Genomic DNA, 24,760 nt, shown 5'->3' on the forward strand with positions numbered 1-24,760 from the left:
GCTGTTCAGGAAGTTTCCTCCTGTCAAGCATCCTCCACCTTCATGGCAGCTTAACACAGTATTGTCGCAGTTGATGAAAGCTCCCTTCGAACCCATACACAAATCAGAATTACAATTTTTGTCATGGAAGGTGGCTTTGCTGTTGGCGCTCACGTCTGCCAGAAGAGTGAGCGAGATACAAGCTTTTTCTATATTGGATCCCTTCATTCAATTCAAGCCGGATAAGGTGATGCTAAGAACCAACCCTAAATTTGTGCCTAAAATACCCTCTTATTTTCATCTGAATGAGCCTGTCATCCTGCCGACATATTTTAAGAACCCATCCACGGCGGCTGAAAAAGCTTTGCATACTTTGGACATTGGCAGATGCCTAAAATTTTACATTGAAAAGACTAAAAGCTTTCGCAAATCAAACCAACTGTTCGTTGCTTACTCAGGGGTCAGAAAAGGGCTGGCCCTTTCACGTTCCTCCATATCCAGATGGATTGCTTCCGCTATTTGCTTCTGTCATGAGAAAGCAGGAAGACCTCTCGACAGGAAAGTCCGTGCCCATGATACACGGAAAATGGCGACGTCTTCTGCATTGCTGGCAGGAGTACCCCTTCCAGACATATGTAGAGCAGCAACCTGGTCGACTGCTCATACATTCACCAAGCATTACTGTCTGGACACGGAATGGAAAGCAGATGCAGCAGTGGGACAGGCAGTCCTGCGACATCTCTTTAAATAAGGTACATGTTTATGACTTGTATTCTGCAAATTTCTGTTTACTGTATAATATGCTTTTCTCTTTACGCAAATAATTATGATGACAATGTTTAATTGATCATGCCTTGGTATTGTGGAAAGTTCTTTTGTAATAGAAGCAATTTATGGCACACAGCCCCGAGATAGGAAAGGGGTCTAGCCTGGAAACGCTCTAACTACAGGAACTGCTATCTAATCTGATACAAGCATGTGAATCTATGAAAGATTGAATACTGGAGAAAGAACTAGTTACTTACCTGTACACTATGGTTCTCCAGTATTATCTTTCATAGATTCACATGCGCCCGCCCGCCTCCCCGTTTCCTTTAGGTAGACCGCCTTTTATCTCTGGTTTTCCTGTATAGCTCACTCTTGGGCGGTAGGAAATCTGAGGTATGGTGGCTCTGCTGGGAATGGTGTAGGCTGGGGCTGGTTGCTGATTGGCTGTAGTTTGGGCCACATAATGAGGAGGAGAGGTTACCCTCTGGTTTCTCTACTCTATGGTTTCAGGCAGTTTTTCTTCTACTGCTATGATGATTATTTACCGGGAGACTCCCACCATGACGACGGGGAAGATACAAGCATGTGAATCTATGAAAGATAATACTGGAGAACCATAGTGTACAGGTAAGTAACTAGTTCTTTGGCAGAGGTATGCACCCTGTCCAAGCAGGAACCACCACTCTAGTCAGGGTAAGCTGGATACACACTAAAAGATACGTTGTGTCACCCTCTGGTAGCTTGGTACAGAGCAGTCAGTCTTATCTAAAGAGGCAATGTGTAAAGCAAATGTGCAACACACACACACCCAGTAACACAATAAATACACCTCATGAATACTCCACACATAGTTAGAATAATAGATTATATTTTTATGAGTAAAACAAGACAGAAATGACAAAAATGCAATAAGTAGAACCGGAGGTATTCATTTTTTAGGATTAAGGGCCTGATTTAGATCTTGACCGACGGGTTACTCCATCACAATGGTCATGGATATTTCGCCCGGCGAAATATAAATCCCATAGGATATAAGAGAATTTATATTTCGGCAGATGGGATATCCATCACCGTTGTGACGGAGTAACCCTGCACCGAGATGTAAATCAGGTCCTAAATCAAAATATGGTGCTTAGAGTCATAAAGCGCCAACCGGGGACATTTGGTCTCGCTAGACCAGGTTAAATCCAAAGTTCAGGGCGACCGCAATGGAGGTCAGGCTGGCCACAGGATTCGCGCAGTTGACACTGAAAAAGTACCTTGGATGGAGGAAGCGTCAACGTCAAGGACCCAATCTGAGGAGCAGGGAGGCGATGCATCGTCGTAGAGCCTGTGGTTGCAGGCAATGTGTCTGTTCCAATCAGTCAGTGAAGCCTCGTGGACAAACCTCTCGGCGATGGGTAATCGTCAATGCGTCGAAGAGCAATGCATCGGGTCGGGTTGGCCCAAAGCCGTTAATGCCTGGATACTGCTGGGTCAGCACAGAAACAAGCATTTCCAATGGCCCAGGACTAGATTGGCACCACTTGGCAAGGCAGGACTCACAGATGGCAGAGTCCATGTGCTGTTGCAAGATTTGTAGGAAGTCTTTGATGGCCCTGAAACTTCACAACAGGGGGCAGGCTGGCAAGCTCTTGGAGTCACTCTAGGTTCAAGTGTGATGATTCCGGTCCTTTTCTCCAGCAGAGCAGAAGGTAACAAGCAGCTGGCAACCGGCAGCACATTGGAGCAGAAAAGCAGTTCTTCCATAGCAGTAGCAGTCCAGCAGAGTGGCAGTCCTGGTAGCAGTATAGTGGTCCTTCATCGTGACTGGGTTCTTCACAGGTCCAGTAGTGTACTGTCTTGATAGGGTTTGGGACCCAGTATGTATATGTAGCCAGTTGTACATTTGAAGTGGGGGGTGACTTCAAAGAAGGGTCTTTGAAGCGCACAGAGGTCCCTTCTTCCCAGCCCTGGCTCCAGACTATCAGTAGGGGATAATCATCCCTTTGTGTGGGAAGCAGGACCCTGCCCGTTCAGGTATATGTGTCAGCTCCCCACTACCTTCCTGCTCAGGAAGCGCCAACAGAATGCAGATGAGTACTCATACACATCTAATCTTCCTGTGTTCGTGGCTGTCACCCTAGATGTGTAACGGAGACAGGCTGCAGGCACATAGAGCAGTAAGAGCAAAGAAATGCCCACTTTCTAAAAGAGGCATTTCTAAAACAGTATTGCTTAATCCAAGGATTTATTATTACAATTCCAAAGATATAAAACATGATGCAGATACTCCTTTCCAATCAGGAATTACTGCTTAAAAGTGCATTAAGGAATTCCCAATGTTACCTCACTGTAGGGAAAACCGAATTTGGGTATTTATCACTACCAGGACATGTAAAACTTAACAGTACATGTCCTACCTTTTACTTACACAGTACCCTGCCCTAGGGGCTACCTTGGGCCTACCTTAGGTGTGACTTATGTGTAATAAAAGCTAGTTTAAGGTTTGGCAAAGGGTTTTAAATGCCAAGTCAAAGTGGCAGTGAACTGCACAAATAGGCCCGAAAATTGCCGGCCTGAGACAGGTTTGAAAGTCTACATGTGTTGATGGCACAATCAGTGCTGCAGGCTTTCTAGTAGTATTTAAGTTACACACCCTGGGTAAATGATATACCACTTTACACAGTACTTACAAGTAAACTAAATATGCCAGTTTTGTATACATTAATGTTACAATGTTTAGGGGAGAAGCATATGCACTTTAGCACAGATCAGCAGTGGTGAAGAGTTCATAGTCTAAAGTCCACTAAAAGAGGGTCAGAAAAAGAGGAAAAGGAAGGCAAAAAGTTTATGGTGACCCTTCTTGAGAGGGGGGGAACAGCGTTTACAACGCAACTTTTACCAAGCAGTACCTTTACCACGCAACTTTTACAACGCAAGTCGTTACACGACTTGTGCTGTGGGGCGCTGTAGGATAGGGAATAGTTTAATTTACTATCCAAAACCTTCCCTACTATCCACGGGGACTGGAGTTGGAATAGTAAATTAAACTATTTACTATCCAGCGCTCCCAACGCAAGTCGTTGTAACGACTTGCGTTGTAAAACCTGCGTGGTGAAGGCATGCGTTGTAAAAGCATGCGTAGTAACGACATACATCCGGAAAGGGTGCCATTTTCCCACAGGAGAGGAGTACATGTAGGGGGGAGGGGGAGAGGGACTGTTCTGTGTCTCCAACATTCTGTGTGGCTCGCAACACCTGATGTATAGTGTAAAATGGCAGGAATTGCCCAGATCTTATGCCATAAGTGTCCATCGCGTCCTGAAATGACATGAGGACGTCCTCTTGGTAGAGGTTGCCCAGTTGCTCAACTCATGCCTCCCTCCACTGACCCCAATCTCAATGGTATGCAGATGTATAGAGGCGTGCCACGTTCCAGATCTCTATGTAATGGGAGTACGAGATGTGTGGTTTCCCCATGTACAAACCTGTACCAGCATGTGCGAGCCACTAACATCTGGCGTGTAAGGCTGCAAACAAGAGTGTCCGGTGCTGTCAACTAGGTGTATGTACCCATGTCACCCAGAATCTTGCTAGTGATTGAGTGTCCGGGGCACGTGGGTGCGCCCAGCCAGGGTATTGGCCATTGTAACTGTGCTGCAGTGTAATAGAACTCAAAATTAGATGCACAGAGTCTCCCTTCAATTGGAGGTTGGTGAGGGCCATGCGACAGCGACTGTCGCTCCATATGAGTTCAAGTAAGAGGCCCATCGGGACTCAAAAATCCTCCTGGGTAGGACCAGCGGGAGCACTGCAAAAAGTTAAAGCAGGCGTTGGAGGATCAGCATTTTGGATATTGCCACTCGGCCCAGTGGAGACAAGGGTAGCGAGCGCCAAAACGGAGCCTGGAAATTTACTTTATTGTTAGTCTAACATATATAGGACTATATGTGTATTGTGAAGCTGTGTGTAGATGCAGCTTAGCTACCGTTCAACTATTCTGTGGAATGTTAGGATTAACAAATTAGTAATGTGAAATAATGTTTGGATAACTGAAACCTGTTTTTAAAATTCTACAACTGGCCTTTCTCGTTCTCATTTTAGAGTCTCCAAAGTTCGAAGTTTATAATAGAACGATACCAGCTGAAAGTTCCGTTCATCATGAACTTTACCATCAGGTCTCCTGCTTTCCCGATTGCCGAACCAAAGATTTGCTTCCCAGCATTCTCTTGAAAGTACTTGCTTCAGACGACTCAACAGCTGACTGGAGTGACTATGTCGACATAAATAATCCTGGAACACAGGTATTTCCCATGTTGATCTACACTAGTATGTATCAGCGTGGAGGGCCAGATTTCCATATATAGCCGTTGAAAGATGTGTGCACGTGTAGAAGCTGAGTTGGGTAACCTTTAAAAGACCTTGGTGAGCTGGGGGTAGAGTAGAAAGGCGGGCGCCAGCATCAGCAGCTTCTGACCAAGGGAAGCCCTTGACAGCTTCAGAGGAAAAGGCAAGTAGGTAAGAAATAAGCATCACCTTCATTGTGTTCTCTGGAAATGGGATGGGGAGCCTTCTGTTCCCAGTATGAAGCTAGAAGTTCTGGTGTGTTAAGTAGCTTTGAATCGGAAAAACTGAACTAGCTCTAGAAGTTATGTCACAAGAAAGCACAATAAATCGGGTGGACATTTATGTAGAAACAAAACCAGAGCTGTTACTCCTTTTCCGTTGGAGACATTGTTTAGATTTCAGTGCTTTCCTTTGAGCATTTCTTTTTTCTCTCTTTTATTGTTGCTCGCACCTGCCCAATTTAGAACCGTAAGCTTTGTGTTTAAACTAAAGCCTTTTCACTTTCCCCTGTTAAACAGCAATAGAGTTAGGTTGTATAATAAGGATCGGGTTGTATTACATATGCCCTGAAATAGTAAGCAGACGCTACTACTGCTAGTAAACATTGGAGGGAGCTAAGAGGCGCTGTGCTGGTGTGTGGTCAAGACAATGGAGCGGTCCATTGCTGTAGGGTTTGTTACTTGTTCCTGGGAAAAACAGCTTTTGAAGTAACATATTTAGGCCACCCTGGGTAGTTCTATGAGAGGCAAAACGTTTCAAATATTCAGGGGAAATTTAGGCCTAACAGAATTGTGATTCCTCACAAAATGGGCTACTGATTAAATGCAGTGACGAAGTTGCTATTGATTTGAGAAGGACAAGTCATTCAAATGTAAATGTCTTAACCTGAAAGGTTCAAAGGGGAAAAGTCTCAGAGCACTTACTGTATCTGTGAAATCTCCTAAACCGGTTGCTAAATGTATCTCTAAAACTCATTTGCAAGATAAGATGAAGTATGTCCTATACAATCAAGCTAGTTTGCATGCCATATTGAGGTGTACCAATATCATAATGATCTATGAAGATGAGAAGTGATGGCTCGCCAATGTAAAACTGTTTCTTTCTTTTTCTTGGACTTTTCTTTGTTGCTATTTCTTAAAGTTCTTATGCACTTTTTTTTAATAAATAATTTCTCATCCCTTTACTAAACGCATTGCAATTGTTTGATAAATAGCAGTACAGTACCCCAAGTTGGATAAGAATATGGTCAGTGTAGCAACCATTTCTATGGCCAAATCTTAATGGTATGACTCCTTCCGAAACACAAAGCTTTGGGTGAGTACACAGATACAGATAGGATTTTTATCAGGACTGCTTTAAGCACTTTGTATGTGAAGTTCATGAGTTGATGTAATGACACTAGTATTTAACCAGTCGGTAGAGAAAATGACGATAAAGCATGAAATCTTTAGTGTTCAGATTACAACAGACTCTTCTGAGAAGCACTGCGTAAACTCCAAATATTTAGGACCGGCCAAACTGTTTTTCGCCCCAGATGTCAGAAAAATAGTGTTATGTTGCCAAGTAAGGCCCCAAAGGCCCCTTACATCACACAATTTGAACGTGGTAGTAAAAGCACCCCAGCTAAGCTGTGGCCATTGATATTGTAGTGATATTGCAAAAGTTCCTCTCAACGGGTTTTTGGGGTATAGAATTGGCGACAGTGCAGAGTGCCAAAAGTGTTCAAGCATTTTATTAAATTGTTCATGCATTTTAATTTTCAAGTTTAACTTCCGTCCCCTTTTTCCAACTTTATCAGCCTTTCTTCCTTTGAGGAAATGTATGAAAAGTGCGTAGGAGCAGCCTGGGGTTCTTCGTTTTACAAAGCATGATCTCAATCTAACTTGCCTGCGAGGGCATCAAAGAAGCTGCTTTTGCGCGACTCCTCTGCAAAGCAAGACAGAGGCTCACAGAGTTACTTGATAGCGTGATATTTCATTAACTTAGAGAAGCTTAGATGGGAGCGGCTGGACCTGGAAACTTTCCTTGTTTCATAAACATAGCTTTCACATGTTAACTCTGTGCTGAGGCGTAATAGATCATGAGCGCACAAGAAGCATGCTCACATGTCACACACAATATTTTGTTAAGATAAGGGCTTGGTATCCAGCCCCTCCAACTTTTCAGAAACACCAAAAAAGTATGTCTTGCGCAATGGACGAGACCATCTGAAAATGCACATGATGTGTGAAAAAGTGCAGCAAACACGCTTGTCAGTTTTTTACTTATTTAAGATTGCGCAACACGCTCTTAGTTGAGATTCAACACAGACTTGGGCCACAGAGCTGCATTACCTTGGAGCTGCTCTTCCCTGAAGTCTCGGAGTAAAACCTTGAACTGTCAGCTTTGTGGATCTCCCCTCTCCAGATTTTGTTGTCGTTTCTTGGGTTGTGTGGCAAAATAGCACTTTGTCCCAAGGACTCGTGCCCATGCTGTGAGACTCCCAACTGTTGTTGGCTAGTTGGATTAGTTTCTTAGTAACAGGAGAGAATTCCACCACTCAACCAACACCGACTGAGAGGATATTCTAAAGGTGAGGAATATGCAGGAAGATTATGCATCCATCACAGATATCTTTACTGAACATAAATAACATTTTCTGTGGATTGCATTAGGAATGGGAAGGGACCTAACAAATCGCTTGAACACTCTGTTGGACATGTTCTACGCTTGTTATTGGGACGGAGAAAGGTCCACTGCATGGCTCTAGAGAGCATTTGCCTTTGCCTAGAGTTCATCAGGGACAGCTCTGTAGATTTTTGACCTTCACTCAATACACGGGACAATCATGCCAGTGTGCTGAATGCCTTATCTGATAGAGACTTCTAGTCTTACCTTAGAATTATCCCCAGGCATCAGACTAGATCTGGAAATTCTTGAGCAGTACCCCTCCATGCTCCATGCTAGGAGGTGGTGTCGTTCAGCTCTGTGTCCGCATGAAGAGATGTATGCTGTGCCTATATAGACTTCATCCCAATGCGCTGACATAGTGCTTTTCTTTCCATGACAGTCAGCACACTTCTGGAGAGAGCTCCCTCCAGTAAATTTTTGACTGACCTTTTTTCGACTTTTTGTCAAGCAGTTTTTGAGAAAACATTTTCTCTTGGTGTGCTAGGAATGTCCCCCTAAGAAACCAGCATGTTTCAAACCCTGTAGTGTCTGTCAAAAACAGATGTTTGTGGCAGACCCACACTTGGTTTGTTTGTGGTGCTTTCAGCAGGACCACGACTCCAAGGCCTGCGAGGACTGCCCTGCCATAAATCCGAAGACGTTGGGGGAACGTTACCTGAGGCTCCTCGCCACTCTACGTCCGGTGGCCCCATGACACTTTCGGATCCCGGTCGCGCAGTAGGTCCCGGGACCACTATTGGAGCCGCTCCCGATGATAGTCATCTAAGTCAAAGTCATCGGGTAAGTCCCACACACAAAAGAAGTTGAAGCGCTCTTTGACCTCACCATGTAGGTCGAAGTCTTCATACAAGGCATGCAAACTATGACACCGCTAGAAGTCTCTCTCCTCCGGGGAGCCTGTGCCTGGGCCATGCCTCCTGGAGTTTCCAGGAGCAGGAACCACCCTTGCCCAACTGAAGGAGTTTTATGAGGCCATGCACCTCATATTTGGAAGGCTCGCCCATATGGAGTGCTTTTGAGCCCCATGGGTTCGAGAAAGGCCCCTACTGGATTCATGAAGGTGTGTCCGTACACGGCGCTCAGGCCTCATGGATCCAGTTCTGGTTCCAGAGCAACTCCACCCATGAGACCACGACCTTCCATGAAGACTGCTCCAGTGTGATCATTTCTGGCTCCAGCGATGCCCTGCAGCAGCACCAACCCCATCGTCATTCCTGATGCACCATGCCCTCCAAGCCAGAGCCAGTGCCTTTTACTTTTGACTGGCCTTGCGAGGGAGGCGATTGGAAGGGGTCGGAGGAACCTTACACATTTTACCATCCCCTTGATGAACCAGAGGACAACTGGTATGTGAAACTAGTGGATGCCAGTGGATTAGACACCTCACCAGACACTGGCTAGATCTCTCCTCCTTCCGTAGCTATGGATGAGGTAGCCTCCTTAGCAGTGGTCGTGCTGAGAGAGACTGAGGTCCTGGACATTTATGCTGCTCTCTGTGGTAGTCAAGACAAAGGTTTTGACAGAGGTGTTTCAGCTGGAAGTCACCCCCATGGACCCTCTCCTCCCAGTTCAGTGAAGTCCTCACAGATGTCCTGCTTGGGGCCTGGTCTGAGCCCTGCGCAGCGGTTCCTGTGGACAGGATGATTCCGTCTTCATGGTTCCACCCTGGAGATTACCTCTCCACCCGATAGGGAATCCAAAAGGCTGGACACCTTTGGCAAGAGAATGTTCTCTTCCACCAACATAGCACTGCAGTTGGTGAACACCAAATGCTTTTTGTATCGATTTCTGACTGACGAGATGCATCAAAGTTCACCATCACATGTAGGCTGAACACAACTGACTCACTAGGCAGAGCAATTGTGTCGTCAGTGTCACTCAGACATCACGTCTGGTTGAAAGTCACTGGCTTTTCAGGTGATGTCCAGGCTCGCTTCATGGAAATGCCTTATGATGGCTCTTGCCTCTTTGGTGAAAGGCAGACTCCGCACTGGACCGTTTTGAAATCAGCAGGTCTACATCCAGATCTTTGTTGCCAGTCCATGGCTCCCCGCCGACCCCAGTCTGCCTTTTGCCCCTTCTGCGTCTGTGGTAGGGGCTAATAACTGTTTCCTTTCCTGCTCCTGCCACCAAGGCCAAGAGGCTTCCCAGCTTTTTTGTGGCTGCGGATGTGGTTCCCACAAACCACTTGAGACTGCCAGATAGAGGTCGGTCCAGTCCACTGTCCCCACCAGCTGTTGCTTCTAAGCCCCTTTAGTTTGCCCTCATATCAGCACACGCACCAAGTGGGGGGCAGTATTTGCCATCACCTGCCCCACTGGTAGTCCATAACATAACATCAGACAAGAGGGCTCTTCAAACTGTACAGAGGGTCTACTTAATTCCCTTTCTGGAACACCCCCCACCCACCCATGCCACCTTCTCATGACTGGCCGATGGAGTACCTTTTCTCCGTGGTCCATCAGGAAGTGCTGGCTCATTTGGCAAAAAGAGCTATCGAAAGGGTGATGGTATCATAAGTAGGTCGTGGTTGCTATTTCCTCTACTTTCTTGTGCCGAAAGAGGATTGAGGCCTCTATCCTGTTATAGACCTGTGCCTTCTCACTTCTTCCTGAAGAAGGAAAAGTTCAGGATGCTCACATTAACTCAGGTCCTTCCTGCCCTTGACCCAGAAGACTGGATGGTAGTGCTGGGCTTGCAGGGCACTTATTTGCACATTTCCGTTCTGCCTACCCATAGGCATTACCTGTGGTTCATGGTGGGCCACACGCACTTCCCTTTGGCCTTACCATCACCCCTCAGATGTTCAACAAGGCGATGGTGGTGGTTGTAGCATATCTGCAGAGGGCAGGGGTACCAGTTTTCTCCTACCTCAACAATTGGCTTTTGAAGGCGGGCTCGCCCAGGCAGTCATCTCCCACCTCCAGTGTAAGGCGGATGTACTATCAATGTGCCAAAGTCACACCTGACTCCCTCTCAGACGCTCCTGCTCATTGGAGCTGTTCTGGACACAGTGCAGTTTCGGATCTATCCTCCAGAATGGCGAGTCCAAGATGCTCAGGCTATAATTTCGATGTTTCAGCCTCTACCCTGGATTTCGGTGAGACTGACTCTGAGGCTGTTGGCCCTAATCGCCTCTTGCTGGTAACACATGCCCTTTGGCATATGTGGGCTTTGCAATGGGACCAGAAGTCCCAGTGTGCACAGCAACAGGGGTATTTCGTCAACATAATCCAGATCTCGGAGGGAACTGCTAAAGACCTGCAGTGGTGGCTGAAGAACCGCTATTAGGTCAGCGATAGACCCGTCTCCTTTCCCCACCCACAAAGGACCCCTGTGATAGATTTGTCGCGCTGGGGCAGCCTTCTGGGAGAAGTGGAGATCAGAGCACTCTGGTCTCCGGTGGAGTCCCAGCTCCACATCAACCTAATGGAGCTGTGAGTGATCCAACTGATATTAAAAGTGTTTCTTCCTTCGAATAAGGGATCACTAGTTCAGGTGTTCACAGACAGTATCACCACCATGTGGTTCTTCAACAAACATAGTAGACCTTGTGTTTAGAGGCCCTGCATCTCTGGACATGGCTGGAATGCCAGGGCACTTCCATGGAGGTTCAACACCTGGCAGGCTCTCTGAACGCAAGTGCGGACAAACTCAGTCGTCAATGCCTAGCGGATCACAAATGGTGTCTTCATCCGGAGACAGTTAAAGGTCTCTTCAAAGAATGGAGAGAAACTTGATTAGATCTTTTGCTACTAACGAAAACAATCAGTGTCTGCAGTTCTGCTTGCTTGAGTTTCCAATGCAGCTCTAGCTCAGAGACGCTATTCCTCTCGAGTGGAGCTCCGGTCTCCTGTATACCTTTCCACCAATACCCTTCCTGCCCATTGTTTTCAAGAAGATCAGGAACAATCAGACCCAGGCAATTCTTGTGGCTCTAGATTGGGTCCAAAGAGTTTGGCATCCCGGACTTCTGAGTATGAACATCGGCCCTCCGATTAGGCCGCGATCAGGATCTTTTGTCGCAGCAGCAAGGCATTGTCTTGCACCAGAATCTGTTCACCCTCTGCCTTCATACATGAATATTGAGTGGTGACAATAGACAGCTTTCGACCTCCAACCCCCCCCTCCTCTTTCTGTACCCATATCCCAAGTTTTAATGTTTGTTTTTTCTCTAGCCCAGCAGGGCTCTGCTTTGGGCACTTTTAAGGGTTACTTGTCAGTCATCTTGGCTTTCTTGCAGTTGCCGGTCTAACCTTCTTTATTGAAGTGACCATCATTTAGCATGACTCCATGGCTGTGAATTCCCATTCCAGGGATTCTTTGGAGGGTTTATCTGCTTGGTCTTTCAGCGCCTCATAGTGGAGGATTTGGATCACTTTCTTTAAGTGACACCAGAATGTGATAATTTATTTCTGGATATTGAGCAACAGGGAAAATATACCCATTTCTCCTCTGTGCTCATGATTTAGCCAGTTTTTGTCCTGAGACCTTCTTCATAGTACCGCAAGTGTAGAGTTTCTGTTGTAGATTTGTCCCATTTAATATCCTCTTTTTCTGCTGTTAGGTCTCATCCACACTTCAGTTAATAAGTACGTTTGGGTAGATGACCAGGGTGGAATATCCACCGGACCATTTATGTATGTTTCAACTGCATCCATTTTTTGGAACACTCAGTTTGGAAATTCATTAAATTGCTTTAATGTAAGTTCTTCTCAGAAATCGTATTTCTGAGAAGTAAAGTTCTGGAATCTGTGAGGATCCTTAAAATTCCTACTACCCAGCATTCCGATACTTCTTCCAATAAAAATTGTATCTCAAATGTTCACCAAGTATTTTGCATTTTGTACATCATTTCACAGGACCTCAAAACAGCAGTTTATTTGAGTTGATCATAAATCAGGTAAAGATCAACCAACATTTTAAAGGAGTCAACATTTTTTTTTATTATTAAAGCGGATTCATACTACACAGATGTCAGGTTATAATACATAATAATCAGAAAATGTTAGTCAATGATGTGCAGAGATCTCCAAAGAGGCCAATTATACTACAAATGCTTTCAGTCTCAGATGCCCGATTATAGTTTCCACAATATTTGGTTGAAGGAGATGAATCCTCAGTTTGTTGACCTTAACAGGATTACCTAGATATCAAACCATTTTTGAAAGATAGATAGTACATTATAGTAGCGCTTTGTGAGATGGCAGGCTATATTGGGTCATTTCAGATTCATAACACTGCTAGTTTAAGTATTTGCAGTTCTCTGCAGCAGACGCATTAACCTAACAAACTATTTGACCTCCTTTACAACATGCCAGTGCCCAAAGAAAGGCTGTAGGCAGGAGCAGTGTCAGCTAAATGTAAGTTGTGCCTGAATTGTGACGACTCTGCTCTAACAAAAAGGCTAATCAAAGCATTACGCCATTTTGGGATCTGAAGATTTCCTGATTGGATATTGCTTCTAAATGGCTGGTAGGGTTAGGTGGTGCTAACTACTTATGTATCAGGAATAGGAATGCTCATGAAAGTTGCTGCCCTAGGTACAATGCGACTTAGTGTCCTGCAGTTGTGCAGTCTTTTCACACAGCAAATTGTTGTTTGACATACCATATTTGAAAGGTCAGAATGGGGTTCAGCTAATGTCCATTGAATTCTTGGCCTCTCAGCTGTGACTGAACTAGTGTTTGTACTTTGTTTCACAATAACTTCTCACACACAGCACTGTTAACACGCAGGGGTGCATTATATACCATCTATTATTCAACATCTACCCAACACCCTTATCATACCTGATTGCATTGTTCAATCTCACCTGTTACAACTATGCAGGTGACACCCAAATGTCCTGGAAGACCTCTGCAATTTAAAACCTGATGACTGCCTTCGGGCCATAAACACATGGTTGAAGAAAAATCATCTAAAGCTGAGTATCACAAAGACCGAGATTATGCCTTGCAGACAATGGTAATAATATCAGCCTACCACCAAATGGCCTAAGAAAATAAGGCCCCTCCAACAATATTAAGAGGTATCAAAAACCTTGGGGTAACCATGCACAACTCATCCATACTGCTGCTGTAAGACTTCTCCAACTTCACCCAAGAGAACACATGACTCCAGTGTTGCAATCAGTTCACTGGCTACCTATAACTAGAAGGGCAATGTAAGGCCCTTTGCATAGTTTACAGAGCCTCTAAAGGAAAAGAACTGATATAGCTACAAGTTGAATTCAAGCAATACAAACAAAGCAGGACACTGTGCTCTAGATTTGCCCCACTTCTCATACCACCTTACCATAAGAAATGTGCAAGAGGTGTTGCTTTTTCAGCTCAAGCTACCAAGCTCTGAATTCACTATCCTCCAGCATTCAAAGCATCCAGTAGCATATATACTTCAGATCACCGCTATTTCCAAGACAACTACACCTCCCCATACATATCCTGGCAACAGAACCTAGAAAGAGAGTCGCACCCTCAAGCTCTATCTTCAGTTCACAATGCACAGATTTGAAACAACGCAAACAACAAACTACTTTCGTTAGGCAAGTAAGTTAAGAAGGGCTGACCTATGGGTCGCTGGGTTTTTATATAGTTATGTAATATCATATATAAAATTTCTGGCCTATCCTAATACTAATACCATAATGCTAGGCAGTCGGCTGCCAACTGAACTTACACTTCTTACGTTCACATAAGACATATCTGCTACAATGGTTGTCCATCACCAGTATTGTGAAGCCACTAAGGGGTAACGTCCTTTTTAACAAAGGCTTTTGAATGAAAAGCCTTTACAACGAAAACAGCAGCACAATGGGGTCATTACCACGCCCATCTTTATGCTGAATCGTGTACAGCATGCATGTCAGTACAGGGGCAGGGTAGGGGTTGCGCCCTATTGTCAGATTAAGGGTTCAGGCCGGGAAACGTCGTTTACAATGGGGTGTTTACACTGCACGACCTTTACCACGCTGCCATTACAACGCAAGTCGTTACTACGACTTGCGCTGGATGGCGCTGTTGGTTAAGGAATATTGTAATTTTCTATTCCAGCACCTTCCCTACTGTTACGTGGACTGGTGATAAAATAGAAAATTATAATAATCCTTAATCTGCGCCCTCCAACGCAAGTCGTTGTAACGACTTGCGTTGTAAAATCTGCGATGTAAAGTATCGCGATCAAAAAGATCGCGTTGTACTATATACATCCGTTCAGGCCTGGGGTGGTTTTAGGGCTAAGGGTGTGGAGGGGTTGGTGCCAGAAACCAATGCCCTCCCTGACCACTGTGAGGAGAACAGACGGAGAACGGGTGAACTGCTCAAGCCCATATAGCCACAGGGGGAAGCGTTGCAGGGACACCTACCTGTTATGAAGTCAGGAGCTGTCCTGAAAGCGGACTGCTAGTGTCTCTAGAGTTGAGTCAAACTGCTGCCCATGAACTTTAGGAAATTAACAAACAGAAAGGAAGGACTACATGTTGGTTAATTTACTGTAAATGCACGTTGGGCAGAAAACACTAATCAAAATATTACAACAAAGGTGCAAGGATATTTGGCCCACTTAGCCACTTCCCTAAACTGAAAAAGTAAGTGGAAATGATTACTTGCATTCACATTAATTTTTAACAATTACTAGAATATAAAACAATTTGATGTTAAAAAGGTCATTGTTGAACATTAACACTTTAGCATGGCGTTTGTAGTGGCAGTATTTTTATGGTACTGTACGGGACAGCGTGTTTTTTGTCTTCGATGGAGAAACGGGCATTCAAAGCCAGTTTTGCTGTAATGGCTTTGTTCAAAAAAGGCGTCGGTAATCCGCCTTTCGTTGAAGCGTCATACATTTGTCACTAAATCCGCCAAAACCAAATGAACAGGCATCCAATAACTGAACAGATCTGTCATACTGCTGTCAGTCGGAGGACTTGAATCTAGTCTATTTTGCAGATCCCAAGTTTGTGCACCTGTTTACTTCTCACAGTGACACACCGATCCCGGACAATATTAACAATGCCCATCCCAGCAGATGTCACCACTTCTCTCTTCCTGCATCCATTCCAGCTCAGACCCACAACTGTACACAAACTATGCCTGGACAACTCAGTCCAGTAACCAGCTTAACAGGCAATAATCATAAGCAATAAATAGCATCACACTTAGGAATTTCAAAATAAAATGTGCTTTATTTGTACTTTCATAATTGATTTGTTTGGAAATATGTGTACATTCATTTAATTTAAAGTTATTTTCATTTTGTAGTGTAGTAGAAAACTGATAACAAGTGCTCTAACCCTCTCCATCACTCAAGTGAGAAACTGCATAGTATTAAGAAGCTTTTCCCAGTTTTTACTTTGTTTGACAGCATTTTAGATGGAGCGAGTGAGGAAAAACATGTGCGTATCAGACCACACCGGGCCATGTGCGCATGGGTAGCCAATCGCTGCCTCAGATTTTAAAAGGCGTTTTACATCAAGGCTCCTGCTGGACCAATCCTCGCGAATGACACCTGCGGGCAACTCTTTTCTCGAACGTTGTTGAGCACTGGTCTCTTCACGGTAGGTCGTCGTGGGCAGTAACAGAAGGGGAAACGACTTAAACTAAAAGAACCGAATTTGCAACTCTGTAGTTTCATCGTTTGCTCTGTTTTAGAAGTCTAAAAGTGAAACATACTCCCACGAGAGAACGATAACCATTATCTGAAGTCCCCGCGGCAATGCATTTACAGCAGAAGGAACGCAAGCGAGCGATGACAGAGAAGGATGGAGCAGCGCCGTGAGCGCGGCTCCCAGGGCCGAGGAGACGAGAAGCAGGCCTGCCATTTCTCACGCTTTTGATTGCTCTCGCCACAGCTGCAGTGTAAATGGATTCCGAGCTGCTGCAGCGATGGAAAACCCAGAAGTCATTATTTCAAGAAAACTAGGTACTGCGGTGTGAAGAAAAAAAACGATTACATACACGAGGTCAAAGGGCTCCGTGAAAGAAAACAGCCCCAGCCCTGGGGAGCGCCAAGAGCAGGCCCCACTCACCATTGACACCGGCTGTAGCACGGGCACGGGGGCGCCTCTGTGCAGAAAGGTGCTGGGCTAATGCCAGCCATGGCTTCACATCCGCAGCACGCCAGCATCTCTCCCAGCTTTCACTGGTGAACATTCACGTTGGTCAATAAAGAATTGCTTCTAGTGGCTCTTGTTACAACATGTGCGATCTTGGGCATTAGACATCTCATCCCCCGAGGAAGAAACAAGGGACATTTCACCTTGCAGAGAAAATACCGGTGGAAATCTAAAGACACCATTAGACATCAATAAGGTGTTCCAACGTGCAACTTGAAGCCAATGGAATACACGTATTTTCTAAAAACAGATCTTAGTTTAAGAGCCACAACTCACACTACTTAGTGCTCCTTGAAGTCTTATTAAGGTATCATCCTTGTTACTTGATCCTCATTGCTTTTTTCAGATTGCTTAACAATGGCACGCCCTTGCTATTTGTTATTAAATGCTCTTGGTGAGAAGTGCTCATGTCTTTCCTTTTAGTGCCCATCACATTTGCTGGGATTGTCGCTGGGAAGTACTGCCTCTATGCGGAGAAGTCCGAGTTCTATTAGAAAGGTGACTTGCTTGCCTAGTGTACATTGAAATAAAGCAGTGTAATAACTGATTCATAACATGCAGCTTGACATGTATCTACACCTGTCGCAATGCCTTACAAGCCCTCGACAAAGTAAATATTTTCAATTTCTAGTGCACATGGCAGGCTTCTATGCTTTCTACATTCGCCACTCAGAAAAGACTAATGTTCGCTGCGCCAGGGCAAGCTTACATGTTGCCACCACTTCTCCTGTATGTTGTCAACCTTAGATGCTTAATGGCAATCATTTTGCCCTAGTGCTGGCTGCATGGCTAGTTTATCTAGCATACTGTTCTCTTTTTTGATTATCAGAAAGGAACAGTTTGTTTAATTAAACAATACCCTTCACCTACAAACAGGTCTGACTGACTCTACCATTTACTGGGTACCGGTAGAGTGAGGTCAGAGTGGCACCCGAGTGCTTCTTTTGAGTACCAGTAACCAAGCATTTTTCGTTTTCTTTTGCCACCTTCTTGGTAACTCTGTTACGAGGTACCAATTAGAGCTACAGTCGAGAGGCAGTAGACGGCAGCTCCTCGGCTGGATTATACCAAATAACAGATACTCCCCTGCATACAATTTAAATATGACTGAACATGTGCAGGAAAAAAATAAGAGGGTTTCCTGACCTAGAGAAAACCAAGTATATCTTTCCTTAGCTGGAGCCCTGAAGCCCATGAGCTTGCCTACTCAGCACATGTAACTCCTTCGATTTGTTGAGGATATGTTATTTCATAAACTAACAATAATGTTGTCATTTTTAGTGACAACTCAAGTCAAACTCTTTGAGCCGGGTTGTCAGTAAAACGCTGCTGCCATCTTGCAGTATGGTGAACTACATGTTAGAAATCTTTCACCTTCAGGTGAATCAATCTCCTTTATTGTTTTGCGTGCTGGATAATCACTGAAATCGGTGAGAATTGGAGCTTCCTCGCAGGCATGTGACTTTCAAAGCAGTTCTAATCGTTCTTCAATTGTTTTAGGATTTGGTTCCTTGAATCTCTGCAAAATGTTACACAGGTACATTCCTGATTGCTAGCATTCATTTGCCTTACAATTTCTCTGGTGAGCTCTTTATTTTGTAATCCAACCAGAAGAAGAAGACTACACTCATTATGAGAAGTTCAATTACACAGATCCCTTTCCCAACTTTTAAAAAGTCATCCCTTTGTGTTTATTTTGCTAATTTTTTTATTTATCTGAGAACAGCGTGGAAAAGCAGTAGAGGTCTGTACATAGCACGGGGAAATTGCAGTAGTATTCATCAAGGAGGCAGCAAATAAAACACATGCTGTGAACATCTTAGGAAGGCCAGCATGATGGGGAAGATGAAGGGGCTGATGAAGGGGCTCACAGGGACACGAGGAAGGGGCCAGAAGAGAAGTGTTATAGGAGATTCTGAGGGATTTCGAAAGAGGTGTGGGTTAGGTATTCCACATGCATTGTGAATATGGGTGGAGAGACAAACCGAAATGGTGTAGTGAATAAGCTAATTTAAGGCAAACTTTGTCTAAAACTGACATTATTTACATGCAGACGCCCCAAGAATATAGATGGCTTTTTTTTTAATTCCTAACAATGCCAGGACTAGTCTGCACTCTGCATGCCAACTCAGCTTTCCTGGAGCTCCTTGCTCTGAAGTCAAGTAAGAGTCTATGTTCCAGAGGCACTGAGTAGCCCATCGCTTGCAGAAATGTGTCTGGGACATCCAAAGTCCTGGGGTCCAGAGAGTCGCATCTGCTCTGTCCTTACAAACAGTAATGGAGGAGAGCTCCTTGCAGAAGTGGCCCTCTTCATCCTTCGGCATAAAAGACAGAGGTAATAGCCAATATGGCCACAGGCTCGAAGAGTTCTTCTGGGGGTCTGCTCCCTCTCAGGTCCGAGCTCTGGTGGCACGGAGTGCCCCTGGCATCCCACCTAGTATTTGGATGTGCCACATCCTCGGCAGCCAGATAGAGCCCATCACCTACCTCTACCTCTTGCTCTGGTTTCCACTAGGACCGTGGCAGCGCCGACTTTCCGTTCAATGGAGAAGTGATACAGGTAACAGGTAGGCCTGAGCGCCAAGGCAAGAGGTAAATGCAGGATTATCCGACTCCAGGTTGAGGAGGGAGGAAGATACAGATATGCATCTGGCTTGCTTTGTGGGTGGTGTAGACGAGAACATGCTTACATTGTTTTGGTGGTTTCAGGGCACTATAGTATAGGGTGTTGGTTCTGTTTGTATGCTGGCAGGAGAGCTTGGAGTGGAGGAGCACACTTAAGGCTCCACCCATGGGCAAATGTATAGGGGTTGGCGTTGTTGTGAGCATATTGTAATATGGCTTTACTCAAAGGTAATTTTACTTTTAAGCATATTATGTGAACTTCTTATTTTGTTCTATTTTTTAACATGATATCATGTTTTAAAGGAAATATACTTTTCTGCAACTAACAGATATTCTATTTGCGTAGCATGAGAAGCATGGAGGTAGACTAGGTGCTCTCTACTAACAAAGCCCAGGAGCTACATTTTGGCTGTAACCCCGCTCTACGCATGTCAGGGCGGAAATGGAGGCGATCATTCTTCAAAGTTAGGACAGATCCTGCGCTTAAGCTGTGTCTAGTGGCTCACTGGACTAATGCATGCACTTCAGAAGCCTTTGTTTGACCGCCTGGTCACAGGTTCAAATCACAGCGGGTCCACTCAGCCTTTCATCCTTCCATCCTTCCATGGTTGATAAAATGAGTATCATTGATTTGGATAACAATAAACACCAAAATGCCTATAGGGACAAACTTACGCTCTACAAATACATGTTAAAAGGCTTTGGTTAAAATTCAGTGTTTAGAGGAAAGCAGGGAAACGTTCATGATATGCCCTTAAATTAAAGAGGAGCGTTTGACATTTCGATCATCTGTCTGTTGATGCTCATTTTAACCTAGGAGAGTTGACCGGTCTACATTGTCTCTTTCATTGTCTTCTAGGGCCCCCTGCCCCTTCATCCCCTCTAAATGTTTACTAATGGTTTTCTCTCAGGGGTTCCCTTCAAACCGCTGCCCTGTCTCCCCGGTCCCCTCATCTCATGGTATGTCTGTCTATGTGTGCCTCACTGTCTTATGAGGATTTACCAGGGTCTGTCTCTATCGGTCTCATCGTCCCACTGTCCTCTGTAATGTCATGTCACCGTGTCTGCGTCTCGGCCCTTCCCCTGCATCTTACCTCGGCTCCTGTTACACTTGTCCCCCACACCCTCGACCTAGTTCCCAAACTCTGTATCCCCTATCCCTGCTTCCCCCACACCCTCGACCTATTTCCCAAACACCCTCGACCTATTTCCCAAACTCTGTAGTCCTGCTTCCCAGACTTTTTGTACCCACATCCCACGCTCGGAAGAATTTTCTGCCGTTTTTACTAGTTACATAACGGATCTAAGCCCAACGCTTTCTTTCTGCTTTGTGCGGTTTACAAGGTCTTCTTGGTTTATTTTTGCAGGTCGTGTTCCTGATTGGCTACGGCTACGTGTACGTGAACGTTGATCATCACTGCGGGACCTTGGTCATAACCCTGGCGCCTGAAGGAAGAGCGGGACCTGTTCTCACTGGGTTAAACCGGTACGTGCCCCGCATAGGTGATGAGACCACTGTGGAGAGGCAGGGCCCTGAGGTGCACAGTGACCCAAGAGATCAGCCGTAATGGTTTGCTGTTCCTGTTACTGCATCACACTCTGTGTCAAGTGTTTATCCCACATACTCACATTTGTAAATCCACTAGGACATGGCAGTCCCACTCTGAGGTCATGTCGAACTCTAGTAAACACAGAAAACCTCCTACAATAAACAGAACGTAAAAAAGAACGTCTCAGAGCATCAGTTTGGGCTGTATCAAAAGTCTAATAAAATGGTGAGTTTTTTTAGTCTGTTCTTGCTGCCTCTGCTGTGGGATTTCTCCAATACACACTTTTGTGATAGGACCCAGGTTCGCCAGTGAAGATCAGTTGTTAAACGCAGAACTAAGGGCCTGGAGCACTCCATGTCCAGACGAGAAGGGAACTGACAGACTTCAGCACTCTCAATTAAATATTCATCACAAAGGAGAATCGCTCAACGCCAGTACTTAGGAGCTCATTTTTAGGTCGCAGCCTACTAGACAGCACATTTGTCTGCTTAGCTAAAGACATCTTGAGGACATTAAGAAAGTTGACCTAGGAATGCATTCCTGCCCGTTGCTTACCATTGCCTTTGTGATTTGTAACTCACATTTTCTGGATTTCTATTTGCTGGCTTTGTTTGCTTTAGACAGTCCAGCTTGAATTTGTCCCTCCCGTTGTCCAAACCGTGGTTTCTGTAGTCTTCCACAAACTTGTTTTCTGTAAACACAGGCCTTTAAATCTTGTTCTTATCCTGTCATATTTGCTGTGCCTTCAAATACAGGTCATAGAGAGATTGATATTTACTTTTCTTTCTCTGACTTTAGAGTGTGAGAATTTATGTGACAATTCAGTTGAGTATCCATGTAAGAGGAGAGGGTGTAGGATGTTTTTTTTAATTCCTGGCACACAAAAAGGGACTGTGCTGATGTTTCAGAATTAGTACAAAAGAAATACATTTTTTAAAGTCTGAAATTGGTTGGAAACAAATATTTGAATATGATAAAAAATACAACAGTAGTCTAGGTGATGACATTTGCACACATTATCGATTGTGTGCTGTAAAACCGTATTTTGGTGAAAATGTAGTGGTAATTTCAATTGAAAACTTGTTGTCTGTAATGGCAGTGCGCTACCACACTATGCATACTCCACACTACGCCACTCCACGCTCTTCCACTCTATGCCATTAAACTCCATTCTATAACACTCCACTCCACCACATGCCACTCCACTCTAAGCCATGCCAGTCCAATCTACGCCACTCCACAACACAACACCCTACTCTATGCCCCTACAGTCCATACCACTTACCCCACTCTACTCCACTTCCCTCCAATCTATCCCACTCCACTCCAGTTTACCCAACTCCACTTTGCTACCATCTACCGCAATCTACTCCACTCAGTCTAGCCACTCCACTCCAATTCACCCCACTCCAGTCTACCTCACCCAACTCCAATCTATCCTACTTCAATCTACTCCACTTCAACCTACTCCACTCTAGCCCAGTCTTCTCCACTCTACCCCAATCCAGTCGACTACGATCCAGTCTACCCCACCCCAATACAATCTACCCCACTACTTTCTACTCCACTCAGTCTAACCTAATCCACCCCACCCCCTCCAATCTACTGCACTCCACTCAAATCTACACTACTCAGCTCCAATCTACCCCAATCCACCCCACTCCAATGTCCACTAATCCAATCCACTCCAATTAACCTGACTCCTCTCCAATCTACCCCACTCGACTCCACTCCAATCTACCCCAGCTAAATTTACTCGACTCCATTCTATTTTACCCCACTCTACCAAAATCTACCCCACTACAATCTATCACAATCTACCTTACTCCAGTATTCCACAATCTACCCCACTCCAGTCTACCACAATCTACCCCACTCCAGTTTACCATACTCCAATCTACCCCATTCCACTCTAATCTACTCCACTCTACCCCACTCACCCAAACATACCCCACTCCAACAAAATATACCCACTCCGTTCCAATCTAACCCTCTCCTTACCAGTCCACTCCACAGCAGTCTACACAGCCCCACTCCACCACAATCTGCCCTACTTCAATTCAACCCTCCCCAATCTACCCCACCCTAATCTACCACATCTACTCCACTTCAGTCTACCACACTCCACCCCTATCTGCCACATGTCACTCCAATCTACCCCACTCATCCCTCTTCAGTCTACCCCACTCCAATCTCCTCCACTTCATTCCAATTTACCCTACACTAATTCACCCAATCTACTCCACTCAACACTAATCTACCCACTACACCCTTCCCAATCTATCTCACTCCACCCCACTCCAATCTACCCCACTCCAATCCACCCAGTCTACCCCAGTCTACTACACTCCATTCCACTCTACCCAATCTACTCCCCTCCACTACAATCTACCACATGCCACCAAATCCACCCCACTCCAATCCAATTTAGCCCGCTCCACCCCACTCAGTCCCACTCCAATCTACCCTACCCCACTCCACCCCAAACTACCCTACTCCAATCAAATCTACCCTAATGTACTCAATTCCAATCGACTACAATACAGTCTACCCCACCCTAACCCAATCTACCCCACTCCATCTACTCCACCCCATTCCAATTTACCCCACATCACTCCGTCCAGCTCCATTTCAATCTACTCCACTTTAATCTTCTACACTCCACTCAAGCCTGCCTCAGTCTAGCCCACACCTATCTATATCACTCCAATATACCCCACTCTACTCCAATATACCCCACTCTACTCCAATTTACCCTACTAAAATCCCGTCAATCTATCCCTCTCCACTCTACCTCACTCCACTCTACCCCACTCCACCCTAATCTTCCACACATCACTGCAATATTCACCACTCCATTCTACTCCTTTCCTCTCCTATCTACCCCACTCCACTCCAATCTACCTTCACCGCACTGAATTCCACTGTCTCCCAATCTTCCCCACTGTATCCCACACCATTCTAACCCATTCCAATCTACCCCACCCCAACCCAGTCTACCCTACTCCACCCCTACCTACTCCACTTCACCCCATTCTCCCCCAATTCAATCTACCCCATTGCAATCTACTCCACTCTGCCCCACCCCATCCCAATCTGCCCCACACCACTCCAATCTACCTCATTCGAAGGTCATAGTCTACTCCACCCCACTCCAAACGACCCCAATTTACCTCACCGAATCCATTCTACCCTACTATAACCCACCCAATCTTCCCCACTCCAATCTTCCAGACACCACTCCATTTCACTTTACCCCAATCCGCTCCAATCTGCATCAATCCACCTGACTCTTCCTCAATCTACCCACTCCACACCAATCTAACTCAATATATCCCACTCCACCCCAATCGACCCCACTCCTACTTACCCCAATTCAATCTACCCCACTCCAATCTTTCACGTTAATCTACCCAACTCCCCCACTTCAATGTACCTCACTCCAAACCACCCACTCCACCCCTCGCCATTCTACCCCACTCTACTGTACCCCATCTACCCCATTCCAATCTTCCCCACCCCACGCCACTAACCTTTAGCCATGCTGAGCAGCAGCCACACTGGTGTACATAATGGCTAAAACACATTGCCAAAGCCAATTGCTCTCACGTAGGTGAGTCCTGTTGGCTTTGCTACTGCTTGTTTGTTAGGTATTTGTGGCCTATGACGCCCAGGTGTGCAGACACTGTCATAATTTTTGTGATGAGAGCTGTTGGTTTCCAGAGCT

General features: G+C 45.3%; 1 protein-coding gene across 1 annotated transcript in view; it reads left to right on the top strand.

Moving 5' to 3' along the window:
- VPS13B (vacuolar protein sorting 13 homolog B) overlaps nt 1–24,760 on the top strand; it is a 2,999,480-nt gene that overhangs the window by 2,894,123 nt on the left and 80,597 nt on the right. Inside the window, exons 54-55 of the mRNA XM_086966051.1 lie at nt 4,834–5,033; nt 20,851–20,969. Of these exons, the coding sequence (XP_086822177.1) occupies nt 4,834–5,033; nt 20,851–20,969 (319 nt within the window). The remainder of the gene's footprint in view (nt 1–4,833; nt 5,034–20,850; nt 20,970–24,760) is intronic.

Source organism: Lissotriton vulgaris, chromosome 4_1 (assembly GCF_964263255.1).
Source record: "Lissotriton vulgaris chromosome 4_1, aLisVul1.2, whole genome shotgun sequence".
Classification (NCBI taxonomy): Eukaryota; Metazoa; Chordata; class Amphibia; order Caudata; family Salamandridae; genus Lissotriton; species Lissotriton vulgaris.